Source organism: Balearica regulorum, chromosome 1 (assembly GCF_011004875.1).
Source record: "Balearica regulorum gibbericeps isolate bBalReg1 chromosome 1, bBalReg1.pri, whole genome shotgun sequence".
NCBI lineage: Eukaryota > Metazoa > Chordata > Aves > Gruiformes > Gruidae > Balearica > Balearica regulorum.
Window position 1 is genome coordinate 39,499,249 of NC_046184.1, and position 18,398 is coordinate 39,517,646.

Genomic DNA, 18,398 nt, shown 5'->3' on the forward strand with positions numbered 1-18,398 from the left:
ATACATTTGTGAATTATATTCTGAATCTAATTTCTACAGTTTTTAATGTAGCTGGATGTAAAGGATCATCCAAATAAACGTATAGTGTCATCCGTTCTTAAAAAAGGGGTGGGGGAGAGGTAGCATACCGAACTTGTAGAAAGTTTATGAGTTAGTATGTGTTCAGTTTGGTATTCATAGTTTTGTGGCAAATTTTCTTTTCCACAAAGTAATAATCAGCTTTTTCTTCAATAGGTTTTAACTGCTAGCGAAAAGACGAATGTAGATAACTTGTTTCAGAAAGATTCACTTGTTCGACAAAGCCAGGTATGACGGAAAGTTTGTAAGATGAGAATGGAAATAGATCAGTAGACAAATATATACAACATGCTCTGTGCACTTTATTAAGCTGTTTCTAAAACTTATTTCTTTATATTCACTGAAGTGTGTTATTCTTTGTATATGTAAAAGTAATGCTCTTCAGTTTCTAAAGATCAGATCGGGCTAGCTTGAAGGATGGAAGGCTGAGAGCTAAGCCGTTTAGAGAATCTGTTACTGTTGGTGGTGATTAATAAACTATTAAGTAGCACTGTAGTAACTGCAGCATCTAGTGAGAAATAGAGATCAAGCGCCTAAACAACCTTCATGCTGGATACTTAAAGTGGAATAGTCTTCAGGATGTGTACGCCTTTGGTTATCATGTAGGTAATGAGCAGAGGAGGGCCACGAAGTTGATCAGAGAGTTGGAGCACCTCTCCTACGAGGACAGGCTGAGAGAGTTGGGGTTGTTCAGCCTGGAGAAGAGAAGGCTCCGGGGAGACCTAATTGCGGCCTTCCAGTACCTGAAGGGGCCTACAGGAAAGATGGTGAGGGACTGTTTATCAGGGAGTGTAGTGATAGGACCAGGGACAATGGGTTTCAGCTGAAGGAGGGTCGATTTAGATTAGAGGTTAGAAAGAAATTCTTGACTGTGAGGGTGGTGAGGTACTGGAACAGGTTGCCCAGAGAGGTTGTGGATGCCCCCTCCCTGGCAGTGTTCAAGGCCAGGTTGGATGGGGCTTTGGGCAACCTGATCTAGTGGAGATTGTCCCTGCCCATGGCAGGGGGGGTTGGAACTAGATGATCTTTAAGGTCCCTTCCAACCTAAACCATTCTATGATTGTATCATAGATCCAGAGACGAGAGGAAGGCAGTTAAAATATTATTTGTTACATGTTTGTTTTAAAAAACGCAATTTAATTTTATTCCAGCTGGTGGTAGATTGGTTAGAGAGCATTGCCAAGGATGAAATTGGGGACTTCTCCGATAATATTGAATTTTATGCAAAATCTGTATATTGGTAAGTTCAGACTTTATTTGATTGTATATACGTTTCCGTCAAGTATAAGATTCACAGGCACAACCACAGAATCACTCTTAAAAAGAAGTGGATTTTAAAAAATTGTTCTGTTCATTCACTTATTTTCTTTAAATTCTTAAATGTAAAAATTGAGATTTCCTACCCATCTGCTGAAGTATATCTTCTCAAAAGTCAGTTACTGCTTTTGGGAGGCAAGAATGGAAGGAAAACCATCCAAGCAGCTTAATTTAATCTTAACCTGGATGCAGATTTGATTTTTCATAACAAGGCACAATAAGAGATGGTCACCTGCTGGTCAGCCTGTTATTTACGCTGGATAAAACCGTTTTTATTATGTGTTTCTCAGGTGGTCACTACTTTGTCTGGTTTTAATTTTTGCTTGTTTAAGTTCTTGTCATCACTTTGTGTCATTGACCTTTCACCAGAAGCCATTATTGTCACCTTTAATATCAGTTATGACAGGTTTTATGGCAGAAAATACCAAAGAGTACCTTTGATGCTAGATGCCTAGAATAAGTCTGCATTTGATGGTCAGCGAATACAGGCTTTTGGAATCACGTGTTCATCCTAAGTTGAGTTTCTGCCCTAGACTGACTTTCTAGTGAATGCTAATGGGACATTTTCTCACGCAGAAATACATTCATAGCTAAATACGTGAATAATTGAAACAATGGATGCTTTTAAAATAAATCAAAAATATGTGAATTGATTCTGATACTGTACTTCCTGTGAAATGTTGCATTTTCACAACAGTAACACAGTCCATTGATAAACCAACCAAACCAAGTGTGGCTCTTCTGTAACCATATTCCATATAACAAAAAATATCTTTCAATATTTATGTCTTATTAAAAGATGCTTACTAAAAAAAACCCACAAAATTTTTCTCAAAAACATTTCATTGCTTTCAGGGAGAACACACTACATATCCTGAAGCAGCGACAGTTAAGTACATACATTGGAAGTTCTCGAGCTCTGGTAACAGAGTTGGTAAGTATTATTTTAAAATAAGGTTTGGTTTCAAAATGGGTTGGAGAAAGCATATGTGCTATTTTCACCACCTTCCACCAATTTATAGATAGTTGTGCTACCCAAAAGTAGTTGCACAATCTAAAAATTCCAAAGCATTTAAGTTGGAAATGATGAAAATCAGTACAGAAATTGTGAGACAGGACACCTCTGGAGTTCCTTTTGGGATACGTGGACTTCTCTCTTCTTTCAGCAGTTATTTCCATGCCTCCACCCCCCATCACAAGTACCTGTGATCTATTTGGTGAAGTAAATGGCTTTATTAGTGCTTTCTATGTCTGAAATAAACTCGTGTTTCTAACCAGAAAAGTTTATAAAACTGTTTGGAAGTCCTTGCAAATAAGGGCATACTGTCTTTGTACACTAACTAGTACAATGAAACCAAGTCCTGATGGGATTCCTTGAGAGCTACTATAGTAAAAGCTAATAGGAGGAAAGTCAGGAAAAGAAAGGACTGTACAATAGAAGGAGGTAATGAACTGTCTCGGTGACAGTGAAGCAGGAGTAGGAGATCAATTCAACTTGGGATTGATCTGAGATAGTGATTGGCTTGAGAAAATCTGTTTGGATTAAATAGAAGCAAGTACAGCTGTTGGGAAAAGCCTCCTTGGATAGAAGGAGGGGAAGCAGTCTGGTAGGTAGAGAGGCAGAAGGGGAAAGGATGTTAGGAGGTGAGAAGAGCTAGAAGATGAGAAGTTTGGGGCAAAAACCAAAGTGGTGGAGTAAATAAAAAAAATTGCAATGGCTCCTGACAGGAACAGTGATAGGAGAAGCATAATAGAAACGAGAGAGGAAAGACAGGGAAGTGTGCTAGATGTTACATGTGTTGTACACATTGTTGTGCCAACATGAAAAAGTGACTCCAAGTTATGAAACAGGGCAGGAACTCATCAGAAGAGGCATACAGGCATTGTGTGGATGGATGGTGACTTTTTTTTTCTTGCAGGATCCAGATGCTCCTATAAGACAGAAGCTGCCACTTGATGATTTGGACCGAGAAGATGACGCGAGGTTATTGAAGTATCTGTTCACTCTCATCAGAGCAGGAATGACAGATGAGGTAAGCTGCAGAAAGTTACAGTATCTTCCTGGCTAACGAGTTTAACTTATTTATTTTAAATCCTACTATTAAAGCTAATGAAAAGCTGTGTACTGAAATGTCCATTTAAATTTGGCTTGTAGTGATTTAAATTTCAATTTATTATCAATACCGACAGTGATGGAGTGCTAAATTAGTATCTTAATAAAATCTTGGATTTAGTTAAGTAATTTTGGGTGTAGAAATATAGATGTTATGGAAAAAATGTTGTAGCCTTGGGGTTTTTTTTGGTTGTTTGACAATACTTTTTTTTACTGTAGTGGCTTGATACTAAATACTGCCAGACAAACACACAGAATGTTTCAAAGCACTTCCCAATTGCAGCTGTAATAATCAGTGGATTATCATACAGGCTTCCTTCTAGATATATTAGAGTGGAATGCGCTTGCAGTTTTAACTAGAAAGAGGTTTGATGTATGCTTTTCTTAGCAATAGCATAAAGTTAAGCAAAGTTTACTTCCTCTGCTCCTCTGATGTTCCCTTGGGTATGTGATCTGAGTGGAGTTGAGGGAGAGTCAGGACTATTTTTGTCACTTTGTTGTAAACACAGTTCCAATGGCATGTTTGGAGGTGTGTCCCTGAACTGAGAACTGGGGACCAGTGCGCAAGCTCCATAGGCTAGTACTGCCATCAGAAGAAATGTAGTTATTTACAGTGGTTACTTCTATTAGTTAAAATAACTTTTCTTTCTGTTCTTTCCATTCTTTCCTTTCTTCCTTTCTTCCTTCTTTCCTTCTTTTCACCTTTGGTTTTCTTACCTTTTTTGTTTGGCAGAGTCTGAAGCAGTGAATACTCAGATAGTCTATCAGAGTTTTCTAGAAAGCATGTTGTTATCCTCTATTAACTCTTTTACTGTAGGTCTGCTTGTTCCCCCACCTTAGAGAATATGATGTGTATACTTTGCATTAATCCTTAGCTGAGTAGCACACTGGCAATTTCAGTCCTAAAGCTGTTCTGAGTAACAGTTCCCAGTTGTGAAGTGGCTTTCATGATTTAATCATGGAAATACTTGTCTTGTGGTTGTTGTCTAAAGGCCTCAGCTGGAAACTGATTCCCTTACACTAGGCTCTATGTATATATAATGACATTTGAGTAATGAGGAGGGAAAAAAAGGGCTTGAGAATCTTGTGCCCAAGACCTTAGACTTAGAAATATGGTTACTTGCTAGTATTCTGTTCCACTGTGGCACATCTATTCATTTCTGATGAGCATGTTGCTGCAGGGCAGTATGAATATAAATTTGCAGCATCAGTTGTTCTGCTGTTGCTGCTATGATGTCCCTACTGTCTGATAAGCCTGAAGTGAGTTATTCACTATTGAAAGGGTAAGTTAAAATACTTCGAGCTTACTCTGAATTAAGAGTGAACCGCAGTTCATTTACTGTACAATAGGTAACACACAGCAGTAAGCTAGAACAAGTCGCTTGTCTGTCCTTTAAATTTACTGTTTGCCACCATTCCCAAAATGGCTGAATGTCTGCAGCCTTCCAATGTGAGAAGAACAGAATTTGGCTAAACAAACCAAGACTGCATATTGCAATTTCTCTCACTGTTCATACTGTTTTGTCAGGCGTGGAACAGTACCAGTCAGACTAATGAAATAATCTTGAGCTGACTTTTAGAATTTTTCTTCGCACGGGTGTAGGATTGGAAGAATTGTAGGCAAGCTTTTTTTGGTACAGTTTTATTCTACTTTCTGTGCTATTCAAAATAGCTTTGAATTAAAACTGTTTGTGCTAGTGCATAGACTATTGAATATTGTTGTGGGAAAGGTGGGATTGATATTTTTAGAACTGCATGAGGGGTTTGGAAAGTTAAGTCAACTGGAAAAGTAGATGACTGCGCGAAGAGATGGATTATACATCTAAGCAACAAGATGACACCTTAAACTAAACTTATCAGAAGGATGCCTAACACCTGTTTAAGCTAGCAAAGATGAGACTGTAGCATATCGCTCACATTGCTATAAATACTGACTGGAAAAGTAAAATGGTCAGTGAAAAAAACACTGATGACAGTTTATTTACTTTGAAATCTTTCAGTTGTTTTGAGTTTAAGGTTCTTTGTGCATATTTTTTGCATAGTAGAATCTCTACAGAAATTAACTGTTTTAATAATGTTCAAATTTTTAAAGGAGAAGCTGTTGGTTTTCCTACCTTGAAGTCTGTTGCTGAGAAAATCCATTATTTTTCAGGCACAGCGCTTATGCAAACGATGTGGTCAGGCCTGGAGAGCTGCAACTTTGGAAGGATGGAAATTGTATCATGATCCTAACATAAATGGAGGTATCTGCCTCAAAGTGCATTTGAGAAAAATGTAAAAATAGGGCAGCAGGCTTTATCTTAATATTTGTCTGTGGCAAAGAGAAGTAGCTCACTCATTTCACCGTAAGAGCCTTTTTTGTATCTAAAATATTTGCCATATCTGTTGAACATGCAAAAACTAATATGAAATTATTTTAGTTGAAGGTATGAGTTCACTGAATCCACTTAACATGCTAAATCACTTTCATTTTTTAAAATCAAGCATAATCACTAGGAAATAGATGTCTTAGAGTTCCGGACAGATCTTCCACTGCCGTATAACATTTCAGTCTGTATTTTCTCAACATCTGCCTTGGGCCACCTATGTGCCAACATAGCACATAGATGCTTACAGACTCAAAGTTGGACTCTATATCCAGCTTCAGAAAGGTATAGTAGGACTATAGTTCAGCAAATGTAAATCCAAGAGAAAATCTGCTTTTAAAACACTTGAAAATTGTTAAATTATGTTTCTCCTTGGTTCTGGAGTTTCTTGCACACGGTCCTATTTATAACACAGTACCTTGCTTCTCTGTATGCTCAGGACATTGAAGGATTTAGCAAAGAATTTAAGAACATGTCTAAGTGCTGTGCCTAGCCAGGTCTGGAAGGCATAATGCTTTCCTACTTTTCAAATCCTGATAGCCCTTTCTTTTGTTTATCTGCATGCTTCACCAGCGTCCTAGCCTTGTTTTGAGTGTACGTACCTAGCCTGCTGTTATGTTTTAATTCTGTGGTGCGTGCCCTCATGCAGATGAATGCAGAATAACAGTGACAGTTTTTAGAGGTTTGTTATTCCTTAAGATATAAAAATTCCTTTTCTCCTTAACGTTGTGTTTTCCAAATGTAAATATTGTAGATATGTTATGGTCAAAACCAATGTTTTCTTCAAAGCTAGATAGCAGCTAAGCTTTCAAAATATTGTAACTTTAAGATGTACATTTACCAAACTTCCCAGAAAAGCCACCTTGTGGTCCAGTCAAAAGCACCAAAATGCTTTGAGAAGAGTTGCAGAGGGATTGAAATTGGGTTAGTAACAGAAAATAGGCTTTACCTTGTAACTGATTTCTCTCTTTTTTTTTAATAGCACCTTTTTCTTTATTTTTCCTTCTTTTTTTTTTAATTATCCTTTGCATGTAGGAAAAGAGCTGGAACCTGTTCAAGGGAATCCATACAGGTGCATTTGGAAAATAAGTTGTTGGCGTATGGCTGAAGAGGTAAGATAATGCTGATTTGCTTGTTATTAATGTGTAAATTTGAACTTTTCTGAATGCTGTAACATGATTTTAAGTAAACCTACCCCCTCTGTGTTTGCTGCTTATAGGATTTGCAATTAATGTTTTTAAGAGGACTTGTGAAATAATGTATTTATAGCTTGTAGTGAGAACTCTACATAATCAGCACCAATTTTTAAGGCTTAGGAAATATCTGACTTTTTTAAATTATTTGTTTGAAAGTGAAACTACTGGCACTAACTTTGGCTTTCGTCTTGACTTAATTGAATGGGAAAGGAAAAACATTGCTTTCTTTCCAAGTCAATGTAATTTTTTCAGGTAAGTTACGAGGGGATGCCACTGAAGGGGAAGTCACTCGCTATTTGTATTTTGACTCCTGATGTGTCCTGTGATTTTTCCAGCTTTTCTTGGAAACTGTTAGATGGAACATTTTGTAATGGATTAATCTCTAATAAAATGTAAAGTGACTAGAAAGCATACATGCTTTCTAATTAAAAGTTATATTTTTTTACTGTTTATTTCAGGAGCAGTTTAATAGATATGAGAGAGCAATCTATGCAGCACTGAGTGGAAACCTCAAACAGGTATGTTAAGCCTCCTAGTTAAGTGGTGTTTGGTAGTTGTGCATTTTCCTTCTCATGTGACAGTGATATCATCAGAAATACTGCAGTTACTGGTTATTGTACTTTTAAAGATCTAATAAACTGGACAATAGCAAACACTGCTGCTGTAGTAGACGTTCCTTGGATTATTTACATGTCTTTAATTAAATATACTTGATAGACTTTTCTTAGTATTACTCCTGCTGATAGTCAGGACTGTCAAACTGTACAAACAGATCTAATGTTTTAGTTCTTGTCTATTTTAATATTGTTTAAGAGCTTATATAGTCACCTTCCTGCTCATGCCCAGTATTCTTATAGACAAGTTGGTGTATCCAAAGATTATTTGATACCCAAATTTCATTATCAATAGGTTTTATACTCTCTGTGATACTCACTTTTATCTTTAAGAGTTCTGTCTTTTTAATAGTATTAATCCTCTGGATGTTTTTGTGCTCTCCCACTCCTAACTAGTGATTTTAATTTTTTTTTTATTTTATTTTTTTTTTTATTTTATTTTTAATAACAATGAGGAACATTGCAGACTATCATAAAAGTTTATTTGCTGTTATAGTAATCAGTAGTAAGCTCTTAATTGAGGAGCTTCATTTCCTGCCCCACTCCCCCATCTTGGTATGATGATTTAGAAATAAAGATAATTCAGAAAATAAAAAGAGTGGGAATAGGGAATGTTGTCAGGTTTTATTCATTGAAATTGAAAATGAGTTCTTTTACAATGCCTTTTTTCCTGTAAAATTATACAGACTTCTAGAACAGAAGATACTTACCTTCTCGTGACAGAGCAAAGAGACAGTTAATGAAATTAAATTTCAGTGATTTCAGTAAAATTCAGTGATTTTAAAATTACTGTAAGAGAGAAGTGTTTCATGAAATGCAGAGTTTTCTCTGGAACTCATCCTGGGGTTTCACTGCTGAAAGAGCCTAGCAAGATTCAGAGAACTGGATATAAAATCCTTTATATCACCACAGCAGTGGAACTACCTTCTTCCTACCCTTCACCACTCACTGCTGCACTGAGAGTTGTGCAGCTGTGACATAAATCAGTAAGGCAAAGTGACCCTGCTGAAAAATGATCAGGCAGAAAAGTGGGTAGTCTTCATCTGGATTGGTTTTCTCAGGTGGTGGTACACAAGAGGAGGAACCATGTTAGAGTGGTGCTGCCTTTGGAAGGAGGATAGGACGATTTCTGTTGACTACCTTTGATATAAAATAATCAAGGAACTACAGCATTATTTAGTGAAAGGATATTTTGTATCCTGCTTTGATGAAAGAAAGGCTGTTGTTCAAGATGGTTATTGGTCTGCTTTGGTGCCCGGAAATCTGGGCCTAAATTACAGTTGCTGTGGTCGGATTCTGGTAGTTCTCCATCTCTTGATAATTTCTTTCAATATGTAGCTTCTTCCAGTTTGCGACACCTGGGAAGATACTGTTTGGGCATATTTCAGGGTCATGGTGGACACACTTGTTGAGCAGGAAATACGAACCTCAGTAATAACTACAGAGGAGATGGAAGAGCTCCCTAGAGATTATTTAGAAACAAAGTAAGTTTTAAATAAAATTATGCTCCTACACTGAACAAAGGATCCTGTATGGTCTGTGTGGAATATTCAAGTAAACGTTTTTTGCCTTTTCTCTCCTACTTTGAAGCTGGACTTCAGAAAAAGTTTTTGAAGAACTTCAGGCAACAGACAAAAAGGTACATATTAATTACAGTGTTTCTCCTCACTGTTTACAATTTTTAACTATTCATGAGGTTGTCCTTTCACTACACTATTTAACTGCTCAAGTATGCACAGTGACTGATTTATTTGTAGGTTTTCTACCTCTGTAATGTGTAATTTCTCAATTCAAATAGATTTTTCTATATGCTGCCACCTTTTAATGAAGAAAAAGATACAGGTTTTGTCTTGCCCTATATCTGCCGAACTAGCTGGGTGTGCTAAAGAAATAGCTGACTGTCAAGTGTTGTCAGACATACAAAGCAGACAGAGTAAATCACCTATTTAACACCTTGATAAAATGTGCAAAGATTGATTACATACTTTTTTCTGTATCGGAGGTTTCCATTTTCTTTATAGGAGGTTTGCGTGCATATTTCAAAACAGGCCTTTCAAAATTTAAGAGCAGATTTGCTTAAACAGGCTGTGTTTCTTTGTTACTTTTAACACCCAGGATACTTATTTAATTTAAGATGGAAGATATAACTTATATGTTAATTTTGTAAAGATTAAATTGAAACTACACTTTTATTTGATGGAATAGACATATAGCGTTTACCGTATCGCTAAGACAAAGACATGTTGAAAGACAGCTTGCAGAGTGATGCAGTCAGCCACCAATACACGCAGCTGTCTTTGCCTTTCTAGTGCAATTCTCACCATTTGGTGATTTTTAATTGTATTTCATGCATTAAGTCCTCTACCAAAAAAAAAAAAAAAAAATCTTTGCCTCCTCAGTTAAGTTTCACAGGCCTTTTCTTTAAAGATTTATACACATTGTTGCTTCTTTTGTGACTTTGTAGAATCTATTCCCTGTAACATCCTTATTTATTCTCTTCAGAGCAAAAAGCCCTTAGTCTTGGATCTCTTCCATGAAAGTATTAACTCCACAGATCTATATTCTGGTTCTTTCTTTCAGTTTGTCAATATTCTTGTAATTTGACATTGAGACAGCAAGTGCATTTTCTCCTGCTCTTTATGCAGAATACTCTTTGAAATAGGATAGCTTTTTTTCCCCAGGGAACCTTTGCTTTATTTATAAGTTTGCTTTCTTTATACTTTATGCTATAAGATTTTATTCAGAGTTTGAACTTTCTTTTTACCTCCCCAGAGGGTTATAGAGGAGAATCAAGAACACTATCACGTGATTCAGAAGTTCATTATACTGGGAGATGTGGATGGTGAGCTTTTCTCTAAGTGATTTTTAAATGTCAACTGACTCCATTATTTCTAGTGACCTTTCCAGAAACTTACATGTGAATGGATTTTAGAAGCACACAGTAGGCAAACTCCACCTAAAAGCTAAGCTGCTGCTTTAATCGAGAACTGTGGGGACTTTCTGCAGTTTGACATACGAGGTAGTTTTCAAGGAAATCAGGAAATCATGTAAATGTGTCAGAATATATGTGAGACTATTGCTATAACTTCTTCTGAGAAATTACAAAATACATACAGCAGATATTTAAGCCAAACGACTAAATCTTTCCAAAACTGTTGCTGCTCTGGTTTGTTGGGCTTTTGAGGCTAAATTATGTTTGTTGAATAAATGCATAATTTTGAAATATTTATTAGGTGGGTTTTTTCCCCTCTGATATGGCTAATACTGACATTTCCTTGGTGGTTATAGGTTTGATGGAAGAATTCAGCAGATGGCTTTCCAAAGACAGAAGCGTGCTCCCAGGACACCTCCTTCGTTTCATGACGCATCTTATTCTGTTTTTCCGCACTTTGGGTCTGCAGACTAAGGTAAGTTCACTTATATTTAATTTGTTGTCATAGCAATAGCTAGTCTTTGAAGTAGAAATGCTTGTGTGTAAATGTATAAACTACATACAATGATGGTAAATTACTACCAGGCTGATGAGGAGCTGCATGCTTAAACAGTGTGTTTGTTGATCTTGGAGCCTAAATGCAACGGTAAAAATTAGAAAAGAGCATCCTCCTCCCCTCCAGATCAGCATGAAAAAATATTTTTTGAGGGTGATGGATTCTGCTCATAAGCCCTTTATTGAGAAGACCCTGACTCAAACTTCAATATTAGGGCTTATTCGTAGCAGCCAAGGTGCTTTGAATGTAACCTGATCTTACACACAGTCCTTGGAATTGTACCTCTTGCTGTAAGCTCATAAATGGTTTTGCTTGAGGTAACTGGTACTAGCTGAAACTTTCATATTTTCTCAAAATCTGTACTAAGTATAGCCTACTAGCTACCTAGCCTATTTATGCTAAACATGCAGGTGGGTCGCAGCTGCAATTATGCTTTTCTGAGGCAATGACAAGTAATTAGAAGCTCTCCTTTTCTAATATTTTAAAATTTAGAAGTGCTTATATATTAAATAAGTTTCTGAATGTAACCTATTTTGGAAAAAGACAAATGTGTGTTTTCATTAGATGATTTAAATACAGCTCTGAGTTGTTAGGTTCTTTGATACCTCTAATCATTGCTTCGTTCCTTTGTTGAAATTTTTTTGAAGTCAGTTAACATTTAGCTAATTAAGAGGAACTTTGTGTGTGTGTGTGCCTGCACAATTTTTTTGGCAGACTCAAAAATTGATAGAGTAGGTCTTTAAGCTAAAGTATGGTAGAACTAGTCATTAGCATATGTTTAACGGGGGGGACGAAAAAGGTGCAATTTCCTACATAAATTCTATTGTGGGATTAAGAGTAACTGTTGATTACTGCCTCTACAATTTTGAAGTAGGTGAATTTACTAGAAGATTACTCCATCAATTCTCAGTAGACCTCAGAGGGAAGAGGCAGTTGTGCAAGCTTTTACAATATTCCTTATTTGATGTTTGAATACAGTTCCTATAGGTGTATGCTTCGATGAAGATCTCTAATTTCATTTACACATATAAAACTAAAATGATAGTTCTTCACAGTAACAAACACTTAAGTCTTCGCTAAAGCAGTCTCAGGTGTTTGACCTGTTCTTTGGTTGTTTAGTATAGGCTATTATGGATGAGCCAGGTGATATTTATACTCTCTACCTAGGAACATTAGAATTTTCTATAATACACCAGTGCATGTAGCACACTGCAGTAGTCATCTGTTCGTCTGACACTTTACGTATTAATAAAAAAAAAAAAAGATAAAATGGAGAGATTTGAAAAACAATTTAAAAAGTAACTTTCCAGTTAGACCAAAAATTATATTATCAAGTTGCTGAAAAAGAAAATCCTTGGAACACTAAATCTTTGAATCGGAAGATGTATTTTTTTTCAGTCATTCTCTGAGAGAAACAGTTCTTCCAGCTGAGCGTGTTTGAATGTATAGATTACTGAAGCAGGGATAAGCAAATAACCTTGAGTCTGTGTGATAGTTGCAGACTGTAAAGTTTCTTTTCTTTTCTTTTTGCCACATTACCTGATTTAAAATTGAATTTATATTTGTTTGCAATAAGGAGGAAGTTTCTGTTGAAGTCCTAAAGACCTACATTCAGGTAAGCTTTCAAAAATATAGTTTGCTTTCTCTAATGTAATTTAGATGTAAAAGAGGAAGAAAAGGAGACTTAAGGTTACTGGATGGAAAGAGCTATGACGCAGTTAATGCTCTCATCTCAAGAGATACATGGCAGCTTGCCTAATGTGTGGAGTTTTCAGCAGTGTTTAAATAAGAGACGGTTTTATTGATCCTTGTTTAGAAGCTGAGAAGTGGAATCTTCCTCTATCAGAACAAAATGATGAGAAATCTGTTACGCGTTTATGTTTTTTACGTAAGTGTAAACACGCTTATGTGTCTACACAGAGGAATATAGTATGTTTTCCTAAATATTTGCTTCTTATTCTCCAGCGGATGGTATCTGAGAAGCACACAGATTTAATAGCATTTTATGTTAGCCACTTGCCCCCAGAGCTAGCAGTTGCTCAGTATGCCTTATTTCTTGAAGATGTTACTGAAAGTGATCAACGTCACCACTGCCTTGAATTAGCAAAAGATGCAGGTGAGATATGCTGATATTCCATGATCATTTTATATTCTGGGTTATTTTGTCTTTTTTTGTAGTTTTTAATGCAAGACCTAGCTGTGAAGATGATATTATTTCCTTCCTGTGTCTCTTCATTTTTCAACTAAATAAAATTAATTTGCTGATCGCTTCTTCAAGTAGGTATATTGTGGTTTTTACCTTACCTGGAATTGCAATTCCTTTTCTGAATTAAACTAAGGATCACTTTTGCTTCGGGATTATGTCCAAAGACAGCAGGAAGTAAATGCCAGCTGCCTGTCTCAAATGTATGCTCTGAAGCTTGATGTGATCACATTATTTCAGAAGACTAATTATAAAAATATGTACCTGTTTGTGGCTTTAGGAAGGTTATGAGTATCTTAATTTTTTTTTTGGTCCTATTTACAGTGCTCTTTCTTAGCCATGGTGGGTTGCTTACATTAATTGTAAGCTTCCTTCCAGTCCTATACATGAAACTAAAAGGGACTACAGTGAAGCAGCACACTGTCCATTGTTTTACAGTGCCTCTGTGCCACTCAAAATTCACAAAGAAATAGATTGACTGCAGACTTCAGTGTCTAACTTCAATCATTTTTTTTCGTCATTTTCTTTTAAAAACTTGGCTAAGGTTTCAAAAATAAAACATCCTGCTACAACATCTGTGGAAGAACTATTCTGAGCTTTTCCTGGTATGTTCCTGTCAAATCATAGTATTGCCATCCGAATTGTAGGAGTCGGTGATCTTGGCAAATATAGATATATGCTGGTCCCCAGCACAGACTGAAAAACTTGTTAGTTGTCTTATTTCCCTCCCCCCATGCTTGATGTTCTCGGTTATCTCAAACATCATTCTTCTAAAATACCTGCAATAAATTACATATCTCAAAAGCTTATAATTTAGTTTGACAACGTGAGGGTGAACAGACTGATAAGAATTGCTAGTAGTAAGGAATAAGATCAACAACTGGAGTCAGAAATTCATTTTTTTGGCAAGTTTGAATTCACGATCACTCTTACATAGTTCTCTCTTAACCTAGGTCTGGATGTTGCAACCATAACAAAAACTGTTGTTGAAAACATCCGCAAGAAGGATGCTGGTGAATTCAGTCACCATGACCACATGTTAGATACAGGCACAACGGAGGTGAGTGTACTTTGTAGGGCAGATATTTCAGTTTGCGATCAACTACGGAATCTTTTACCATATGTGATCCATATTTCTCTTTCAACGATGGTGGAAATTGTCTTGAAAAAGCCTGTGAGGAAAATGTTAATATTGTTAATAGCTTGCATTCAAAGTACTGTTTAGAAAGCAACTGATAAGTTTGCAAACTTGTGGCAATTTTTTGGCTGTTCAGTGCCAGGTTTAACCTCGCTAAGCCAAATAGGTAGTTTATCTAATTCAAGAGTTGAAAAACTGTGGTTGCAGGCTGCTGGCACCCCTGAAGGTTATAGGAAGCACTCCATAGACCATGTTTGTACAGTGTATTCATATTAAAGTTTGAGGAAGATGCATGGTAATCCTTAAAAATTTTCGAGAGCTGATGCTCATCCATTGGTCTGAATATCTTGAGAATACTTAGAAATTGATTTTTTAATGATTCTAGGTTGCAGAAATTGTTTTCTAAGCTTTTGGTACTAAAGTTGTGAATAAAGCGATCCTTGTTAGCATGTCATAATGCTATCCAGAGATCTCTAGAAACTCATGTATTTCACTGACCAGATTTAATGTTTCTAACATCAGCTGTATGCTTGAAATGTTAGTGAACCTATACATTGTTTTTTTACAGGCGGATCGGCTGAAAATAGATGTAATTGACTGGCTCGTATTTGATCCTGCGCAGAGGGCAGAAGCACTTAAGCAAAGCAATGCAATCATGAGGAAGTTCTTGGGTACTAAACTTCACAAATATTGTAGACTTCTTAAATGTTGTTTTTGTTCTCATTGGCTCTTGGCACTACATTTGGTATAACTTTGAGTCTAGTCTATTAAAAACATGGGTTTGTCAGCTTATAAAGTATGGAAATTGCAAAGCTGTTGATACTCAGTTCACATTCTCATAGCATCCAAGAAACACGAAGCTGCAAAAGATGTCTTTGTGAAGATTCCCCAAGACTCTATAGCAGAAATATATAACCAGTGGGAAGAACAGGGAATGGATACTCCACTTCCAGCTGAAGATGACAATGCTATACGGGAACATTTATGTATTCGGGCATATTTGGTGAGTTTCAAAGAAGCTGTATTCTAAGTTACTACTTAGAAATAATGGTGGCTTTGCTTTGGTGGTGAAACTTTAATCTTTGTCCATTTGATGTAACTTCTGATTCCTGGATGCACTATAGCTGTGCATTTAATGTCATTCTTGGAGTAAAAATGTCCAAACACTCTTTCTGATGCAATCCAGGAAGCCCACGAAACCTTTAACGAATGGTTTAAACACATGAACTCGGCTCCACAGAAACCTTCTTTGTTACCACAAGCAAGTTTCACTGAAAAAGTGGCACATGAACATAAAGAAAAGAAATATGAGGTAGGTAAAGGTTCAAGTTATTTACTGTAAACAGTTACGTTCTCGCTTAGGAGGCAATCTTAGTTTAGTGAACCAGCAGAAGACTGTTAATTCATATTGCTTAAGAACTCTATTATAAATTATTCTAATTTTATAATGTTGAAGGAGCATGAGACAGTAGAATAGTAATGCCACTGCACAATAAATTCTCATTTTTTTTATATGACTCAGCTTTACATACAATATTGTCAGGTAATAGTAAATACTCATTACAGCGTGCTGATTGTCAGTGTTATTAACAACTCTGAGTACTTGATTTTGCTATTAACTCTTTCTTATTCTTGTATTTGTCACATTTTCTTTTCTAAAAGATGCTGTCATTTTGTTTGTTTTGCTAAAAGTTCTTTTTGCGTGTCTGGCCAGTATGAATATACTGTATTAGTATTAGTTAGTACAGGCATTTGTTTTACAAGCACAGCAGAATAAATTGTTTAAAATTATCTTCCTCTAGTGGCTTTACTTCTGAACAACCTGTCTGACTCTGGACAGGGAATTAAGCAAGGATGGAAACAGTTGTTAGCAGCAGGCTTCTAGGTTTTAGCCGTTGGGTGAAGATTCTAATTTGAATTGGAGCTGCGCTGGCATGCTAGGTTGAAGAGTCTGTGTTAAAATAACCTTGGAAATTATCCTGTTCTGCAGCAGTTTATTTTTTTTTCTTTGCCAGATGGACTATGGTATTTGGAAAGGCCTCTTGGATGCTCTTACAGCTGATGTGAAAGAGAAAATGTACAATGTGTTGCTCTTTGTTGATGGAGGATGGATGGTCGATGTTAGAGAGGTAAAATTAATTTTTATATCATGGCACGGACCACAAAGCGCGGTTATACCTGTGTCATCTTTTTGATGTGCTTCTGTGTAATTTACTCTGGCCTCGCTATGACCAGTTACAGATCGCTTCCCCTTCAGTTACCACATAAATCGGATCTGACAGCCCGGTCTAGGCTGGTTAGTCCTGTTTTTTGCCTCTGACACTTGTAATGATGTGGTTCTGCTTTTAAAGGTAGACATTCATAATACTAATATGTTATTTTGCTATGGTAAGGATGCCGAGGATGACCCTGAACGAACGCACCAGATGATTTTGCTGCGAAAGCTGTGTCTGCCAATGATGTGCTTTTTACTGCACACGGTGTTACACAGTACCGGACAGTATCAGGAGTGCCTGCGACTGGCAGACATGGTCGCTTCTGAGCGACACAAGCTTTATACGGTGAGTTAGTGAGAACTCCAGGCAGCTTAGTTTCCATTTAAAAGCTCTGTGGGTTGACTGTGGAAAAAGTTTCTATATAGAGAGGAACATGCCATATGTTCCTTAACATCAAAAGTTTCTTTATCTCTTCCCATTCACTGCAGTAGTAAAGGGTTTCCTTGTATGCAGCCTTAAGGAATGAAACAGTTAACTTTGAAACACTGAAGATGATGCCAGTGTTTTGACAAGTAGTTCTTCTGAGTAATGCAGTTTCTAATTTTTGGATGGGGGCTATTGAAATGAAATAAGTGTAACTGTTGGACTCAATGGCCTTAAAGGTCTTTTGCAACCTAAATGATTCAGTGATTCTAAGTTGAACTGTAGAATTGTAATTGATGTTTTAATTTCCATTACATTTCAGAACATTGTATAAGCGGGTTTTGTTTTGGAGCGCTTAGTTTACCTAACCTTCTTTCCCTCCAAAAGCCTGAAAAACAACCCCAAAAAACATTATCACTTAAAAAAAAAAATCTAAACAAAAAAACCCCCAAACCTAAACCATAACACTACTCCCCCCCAAAAAAACAAACCCAAGGATTAGAAATCTGAAAAGAAACATCAAGGCTAAGACAAATACTGTGATGCATTCACCTGGATTGGCTCAAGATCTCTGCCAGCAATAACGGGAAAATTAAACTTGGCTCTTTACTAATAATCTCTGTAGTAGTTATGAGACAGAGCTATCATGAGACTACCTTCAGGTTTTGGATTCTGCTACTAGCTTTCAGTCCTTCACCTGAAAGGTCTGATGTTCACACTGTCTTAAATAAAAAGAAAAAAAAAAAATTAGTAACTTAACCAGCATTTACTTTTATATCAGTGCTATTCATTGCTAATAAATATAACTTCATTATGTTGTTGGGGTTTTTTATTCTTAGGTATTTTCAAAAGAAGAACTCCGAAAGCTTCTACAGAAGCTGAGGGAATCTTCTCTGATGCTTCTGGACCAGGATCTTGATCCTTTGGGATACGAAATTCAGTCATAGGACTTCATGTAGATATTGCAAAAGCTTCTGAACGTGGACATTCTGCTTATAAAAAAGAACAAAACCATGACTCGGACAAACTGTTCTGATCTTGGGGGGGGGTGGGGTGGCAGGATATGGGGGATGACCGCATCCCTCAGATTTCAATTTCAACTTGAAAAATTCTGACAGAGAGGATATTTGTTACACAACCTTTTTCATAATGGTTTTTGTTTTCTAATAAAAGTGCTTCACAAACAGAACATGTTTGTTCATTTTAATCTAAAATGTCATTATATAAATATGGTGATTGTATGACC

The 18,398-nt window shown here is 36.6% G+C and overlaps 1 protein-coding gene across 2 annotated transcripts in view; it reads left to right on the plus strand.

Annotated features, from left to right (window-relative positions):
• Positions 1-18,393, plus strand: part of NUP107 (nucleoporin 107) — a 31,332-nt gene extending 12,939 nt beyond the window's left edge. For both annotated transcript variants that reach the window (XM_075746267.1, XM_075746259.1), the window contains 20 exons: positions 235-306; positions 1,230-1,318; positions 2,251-2,329; positions 3,315-3,428; positions 5,661-5,751; positions 6,910-6,986; positions 7,529-7,588; positions 9,023-9,168; positions 9,275-9,323; positions 10,457-10,526; positions 10,973-11,091; positions 12,749-12,787; positions 13,138-13,288; positions 14,329-14,435; positions 15,082-15,184; positions 15,356-15,516; positions 15,700-15,825; positions 16,529-16,642; positions 16,907-17,074; positions 17,992-18,393. In XM_075746267.1, coding sequence (XP_075602382.1) covers positions 235-306; positions 1,230-1,318; positions 2,251-2,329; positions 3,315-3,428; positions 5,661-5,751; positions 6,910-6,986; positions 7,529-7,588; positions 9,023-9,168; positions 9,275-9,323; positions 10,457-10,526; positions 10,973-11,091; positions 12,749-12,787; positions 13,138-13,288; positions 14,329-14,435; positions 15,082-15,184; positions 15,356-15,516; positions 15,700-15,825; positions 16,529-16,642; positions 16,907-17,074; positions 17,992-18,099 — 2,043 coding nt within the window. In that variant the 3' untranslated portion in view covers positions 18,100-18,393. The remainder of the gene's footprint in view (positions 1-234; positions 307-1,229; positions 1,319-2,250; positions 2,330-3,314; positions 3,429-5,660; positions 5,752-6,909; positions 6,987-7,528; positions 7,589-9,022; positions 9,169-9,274; positions 9,324-10,456; positions 10,527-10,972; positions 11,092-12,748; positions 12,788-13,137; positions 13,289-14,328; positions 14,436-15,081; positions 15,185-15,355; positions 15,517-15,699; positions 15,826-16,528; positions 16,643-16,906; positions 17,075-17,991) is intronic.
• The last annotated feature ends 5 nt before the right edge of the window (positions 18,394-18,398 follow it).